Consider the following 6,646-nt stretch of genomic DNA (forward strand, 5'->3'; position numbering starts at 1 on the left):
ACTGGAAAACAGAAATTGAAAAACAGAGTAAATACTTGTGTGAGTTTTGCTACAAAGGAGTACAAGAATTAGGGTGTCATATGGTGGGGGAAATGGGATTAAAACGGTTGTGGATTTTTTTTTGTCTTTTAAAATAGAAGGAAAAAACAGATATATATATATATGCCAATGAAAATGATTCCACTGAGATAAAAAACTTGACAGATAAAAGATAGAGAAGGTAGAATTGCAGAAGGATGTCCTTGAGTAAAAGAAAAAGGCAAGGTTTAATGTACAATAAAAATTACTAGGTTTAGGAGCAGGAGAAGTTTATCAACCATAACAAATAAGAAGGTAGAATATGTGCGTTTACATGCCAGCTGATTAAATATATATATATATGAGTTTGTGAAAGTTTTTATTTTTTTGATTGCTTCGTGTTTTCTCAGTGAAGTAAGAATAATCAAGGTCATCAGCTGGGTGTGAGGAAGAAGCAAGAAATAATGGGAAGTTGTGGTAGGGACAATTCCAGATGGCCCGTTGGTGTTACACCTTGTGTGATCGGCTCCATTTGAATATAGGTGTAAATTGACTTGATGCTAATCATCAGAATAAGGCAATGGAATGGAATGTCACTTTCTGCTTATGCTATATGGTAAAGCAGACGAGAAGTCCCTCCTGTGATTAGGTTCAATAAATAAGACTCCATTTTGCTAGCAAGGAAACAGCCGAGCTGTGAGGTGCCTGTACAGAGGGACCCGGGGCAGGAACTTGGCAGTCTTTAGAATCTGAGGGCTGCTCCTGACAAAAGCCAGGAAGTTGGCCCTCAGTCATACAGCTGCAAGGAACTGAATGCTGCCATCAACCTGGATTTAAAAGAGGACTGTCTGTAGTTAAGCTTCTAGAGGAGAATGCACCCCAGGCAATACTCTGATTATAGTCTTGTGAGAACAGGAGCAGTGGACCCAGCTAAGCGGTGTCCAGACTCTTGACCCCTGGAAACTATGAGATAATAAATGTGGGCTCTTTAAGACACTGCGTTTGCGGTAATTTGTTACACAGCAACAGAAAACAAATAGGAAGACTGAAAGGAGAAGAGAATCTATGAAAGAGTTATCCAGAGAGTAAAAAGGTGAATGGGCTTATGCTTGATTATCTGACAGCATTCAGAGCCCATGTGAGATCCGTGGACATGAATTTAAAGTGAGACCAGACATTTTATTTGTTTTTTCTGTTACCATAGCAGGGGTATTATGTATGAATTACCTAGACTACATTTGTTTTTATATATTTAAATATATAATTTCAAATTTATCAGTACACAAAAAAATAAATGCCCATAAAGCACATATTTCTAAAATCACTCTCTTTTTCATATTTTCCTAAAATTTGAGAAGAAACGAGCAGGAACTAAAAATTAAGGAGGAAATTTAGTTTTTAGCACCACTGATTAACAAAAACATTTTGTTGAATCTTAAAGTGACTGAAAAGTTAGTATCAACTAAGAGCAGATTAAACCAACTGACTTTTTAAATTAAGTTTAAACACATTGCTTAAATAATGTAATTCTACTTATTATTTCTCTACATTTGTCTCATATTAAAAAATCCATCTGTAAAAAAATGTCAAACTTGCATCTTGCTAATTTTTCTTTCTCAAAGGGATATAATAACATTTGCATTATTAATTGGACAAAAACTAACTACTCTCAATAGAGAAGAACATAATTGTTATTTAAGCTATCTTAAAAAGCATAGAGACTTTGATTACAGAAATACTTTAGGGTTGAAAAAGCAGCAATACTATCTTAGAAGTTTTCTTTAAAGATAAAAATATCAGTTTTAACATGCTATGTCCCACATCACTTAGCATCTTAAAGGATAACTGTTCTTTTTCATGATTATTTGAAAGATAATTCAAAAATATAAAATAAATATAACCTAACTTAATGTGGTATTACATTCTAGAAACTGTGCTGTTCTAAGAATAGTTAATGAATTTATTTTGTAAATCTATTCTTTGAGGTACTATTATAATTTGAGTTTCAAAAAGGGAAACAGAACTCAATTTACTCAGCAAGTAAGTGACAGAACAAGGCTATGATCATAGGCAATTTGGCTAGTCTTGATTTTTAGCCTCCATTCTATATGGCTTCTGATATGATAGTTCTTCAATTTGCAGAGTCAAATTATTATAGAGCCACAACATTATAGCTACAGTCTGTTAGTCTGAGCTATGTAAACTTGAGAATCAAAAATTCACTATGTATTGAAACTTAGTTATTTTTAAAAGAATAGAAAATATTTTTAAATATTGAAACTGCAGATAAAACTAACTCTTCAATAATATTTTTTGTGCTTTTTATTTTGGGGTTTTAAAAAGATTAATACTCTCTAATTTCTTTTTTATATTTACTTTTTAAATGTTTATTTATTCAATTGATTGGGGTGACATTGGTCAACATGAACATATAGGTTTCAGGAGTGGGTTTCCCTAATTTCTTATAACAGACAAACTATGCTGGAAATAGAATTCAATCATAAGTCATTTAGTTATTAAAATAATTAACAAAAATGAAAATCACCCTAACATTGTGAATGTATTTTATATTGATTTATAAAAATTCACATGACAAAAGTTTATAGCTACTTTCAACGACATAGGGCAAGCATGTCAAACTCATGGGTGGCAGGCTGCATGCCATAAAGGAGGCATGGGGTCTGCTGCGCGCGCATTTGACATACTTGGCATAGGGTATCGTATTAGCTAGAACACCCTAAACAATAATTTTTAATTTAAAATGGAATGCTCTGCGTTTGTATCATTTCTTCCAGTTTATAAAACTGAAGACATGTCTGCGAAATAGCTGGGTAAGAATAAAGCAAATCTAAACCAGTAATAAAAGCTATTGTCTTATAGGTTTAAAAGTATTTTAATTATGGAAGCAGGGGTTAATATTATCATACTAGAGGCCCGATCCATGAATATTCATGCACTGGAGGGGGGTCCCTCAGCCTGGCCTGTCCTCTCTCACAGTCTGGGAGGCCTCATGGGCGGGAGGCGACCCGGCGATCAGGGGAAGGTGACGTCCCATCACACCTCTGGTGCTGCCACTGCCAGCAGCACAAGCCTTGGCACGCCCTGTTTACCTGAGCCTTGGGTGGCCCTGGGCAGCTGGGGGGGCTGAGGGGACTGGGGGACTCTGGAGGCAGGTGCACGGCAAGGGGTCTGGGCACTGCCATCTTGTGGCTGTGGGTGCCGCCATCTTTGAGGGTGGGTCAGTCAATTAGCATATTCCTTCCTTATTGGCTGTGGGCACCACTATCTTTGTGACAGCATGAGGGTCAATTAGCATATTCCCTCCTTACTGGATGTGGGACCACCATCTTTGCGACAGCGTGAGGGTCAATTAGCATATCCTGTTAGATAGGATATCCTATTCCTGTTACCCTTACAGATCTACGTCTATATAATAAAGTGATACTAGCTTAATGAGGATTATACACAAGAAACAATTGTGACCTATAAACAACAAAACCCACATTACCTTCTATCTTACAATATAAATAGAATCTATTGGGAAATACTGTAGGAAATAAAACTAGTAATAACATCAAGATGGATGATAACTGTAATTTCTTCAATGACGTTAAGGATTTTGTTTTGTTCTTTTATATTTTGCCTCATGTTTTCCAGGAGCTACTATGCTTGTTTGCACAAGAACAGAAGAAAAACAAGTAAAAATGAAATATATTTAATAAATATAACTGAGTATAGTGGACAGAGTTTAAAACCACAAATGACTTATTATTTCAAATTAAAAAAATATTAGATTCTGGCAGAAGTGGATGTAGTAACATATCTAGATAGTAAAGTGTATTAGTAAATGTCAACATATAATTAGACTTTTAAAGAAATCATTTTATATAAATTCACATGTTCATATAAAAGAATATTCAAATCTAACTTCATAGAAAATTTTTTCTTCCTAGATACAGAATTTTTTACTTTTTATGTTCAGAAAAAGCATTAGTTTTTTTAATTGTAGTGGTATGCATTTGTCTTGTTTTTGCTTAGAAAGAAATAAGGATGAAGTGTAAAAGAAGCATCAAAAACATAGAGCCAGTTATTTTCCCAATAGTTTTCTATGTCATATAATTATAGCTCATATAATTGATAAGGAATATAAAGCATACACACATACACACACTTCTTAATTTCATGCATCACTAATATAAGCTTGGTTCTCACTTAATAAACAGTATTACTTCCTTCAAAGAGAAGTGCTGTGTTTCATCACTACAGATGTATACTTTTTAAACCAATGTATTGGGGCTAAAATGTGAGCATTATAAAGTATTTTAGTCTGAGGGAATGCTATTGCATAAAATAAAAATCAACTCCTAATGTGTTATTAGTTTTGCATCCAGTTATTATTTTAATTTTTTTCCTAAGATTGCAAAAGTATTAGAATCAATAGTGAGCAAAATAATTATGATAGCCTTATATTAGATGATATGCAAAAGCCACACTTAATATTTTAGCAAATATAGTTCAAAGTAAATGATTTATTAGTCAACTGTGAAAAATATATTTAAAACATAAGCTTTTATTTAATATTTAAGTAATTCCATAAGGTCTTGTATTAGTAAGAAAGTGGAAGTATTAAAGAAAAAAACATTTCTCACCTAAATGAAGCTCAACTCAGACAAAATGAAAATGCGTTTAATCATTTTAATAAATATATTTTTCAACAATTGTAAAGTTAAAGTACAGTATGAATGAATTACATAAAATATTTAGATGATTTCCTTAAATTTGCCCAAATTAACCACATTTGAAGAATGACCTACAAATATTCAGAACTAAACAATCATTAAATCAAACTAATAAGATATATTTGTACTTTGCAGTTTGCAACTCCACCAAAGAAAATGCTAGTATTAAATCTAAGAAAATACCATTTCCTAAGTCATTAAATAACATTAAAATGATCAGAAATACCAATTTTCAGTTACTTTTAGATTGCTACAAATGCTTTTCATCCAAAGTTTAAAATTATTTACATAGTAAATAATGTCTGAAATAAAAAGCAAATGAAAATGCATTCACTTTTAAAGATATACCTTTGCTCAATAAATCATACTTAAACATTTATTTTGTACATATATGATATTCTTAAGTTATATACCAAGAATCCTAGGAAGAAACAATAAGGGAGATCAGAAACACCAACTCAATAAATAACCCTCAGAGCTCCATAAAGTCATCATAATTTAAAGGGGAAAATCCAAAATTATAGTAGTCTACCACCTGAATATATTTTTGTTATCTAAAGTTAAAAATGCATACAAATTTTCAGAAATAATATTTCTTTCCCAGGTTATTTGGAATCTGATCGTGGTGAATGAACGAATACATCCTTAACCCACCATTATCTTTTTCTCCAGTGTGCAGGCAATCACCCGTGAAAGGTATGGTGTAGATGACAGGATGATACTGTACCTGATTAGCTCTGGAGGTGGTCATGGGATCAGATGGAGAGGACTTGGTGGTAGTTGGGGAAGATGGCAATGTCTGGGAACAAAGCAGTTTAGGAGCAAATCAACCTTTATAAGCCTTAAACTGATCATTCAAATAAAACAAAATAAAATAAAATGTAATATAACGAGAACAAAATCCTATGAACAAATTTTTCTTCTATTCAAATTTAATGAAATTTAAGATCAATTAAATAATCAATGCATGTAAATATGCATGCATAATAAGCATGTAAAAATAAATTCATGACTCGAAATCATGATGGTGACTGATAAAAATTCACATGAGGATTAAAGGTATCCTGACCATATTCATGAATAGTAGTCTCTTTTCTTTCCCTTTGTTTTCTTGGGGGAAAAGAGATGTGAAACAAAAATTCAAGAAATTCAATGAGTAAAACTGAAAGAGTCATTTTCCTATCAATGAATACAGTCGGGGATTGGAAGAAGTGGTGAAATGAAGTTTACTTTCGCATAAAAGTATCCACCTACTTAATATGTTGAACATCACCAACAAGTTGATTCCACATGAATTTAAGGGATCCATACTTAAAAGCAACTACATTTGCAGTTCTGAGTTCTTAATATCACATTATCTTCTAAAATATTAACTTTTAATAAATTTAGAGCCCGTCTGAAAATGTAAACATTAACTTCATATTAATAAACAAGTAACTAATAGCATTTTAACAAACTGCCATAATATTATTTTACAATTTATGCTAAACACTAAAAATTTAATATGGATGAAGGGAATAATATATTAAAGTATCACCAGCCTGTCTTGAAAATAAGCAGAAAAATGTTAGGAATCATATTTCTTGTTTACTTCACTTCCAAGCAAATAAACATACTACATATGAAATGTTTTATGAGAGCATAATATATCTGTTGATTAATTCATTAAAATATTTTAAAAACTCATGTCAAAGAGTAACCTTAAAGTGTAAAATGTTAAGGTTTTTTTTTTTCTTTTTCTTAAGTAGCAACCTCAGTAGATAATATTTCTGAATCGATGATGTGGGGTAATTTTACAGTATAGACACAATTCTAATGAACATTATGTTTTATATTAATATATATTCATCAAAATTACTCAGATATGAGCAAAAGCATAACTTTAAAGG

General features: G+C 32.1%; 1 protein-coding gene across 3 annotated transcripts in view; it reads right to left on the reverse strand.

Annotated features, from left to right (window-relative positions):
• The window catches only part of NOVA1 (neuro-oncological ventral antigen 1), a 147,215-nt gene that overhangs the window by 18,364 nt on the left and 122,205 nt on the right, over positions 1-6,646 (reverse strand). For all 3 annotated transcript variants that reach the window (XM_006773348.2, XM_006773350.2, XM_015570231.1), the window contains one exon: positions 5,485-5,556. In XM_006773348.2, coding sequence (XP_006773411.1) covers positions 5,485-5,556 — 72 coding nt within the window. The remainder of the gene's footprint in view (positions 1-5,484; positions 5,557-6,646) is intronic.

Source organism: Myotis davidii, unplaced genomic scaffold (genome assembly GCF_000327345.1).
Source record: "Myotis davidii unplaced genomic scaffold, ASM32734v1 scaffold206, whole genome shotgun sequence".
Taxonomy (NCBI): Eukaryota; Metazoa; Chordata; class Mammalia; order Chiroptera; family Vespertilionidae; genus Myotis; species Myotis davidii.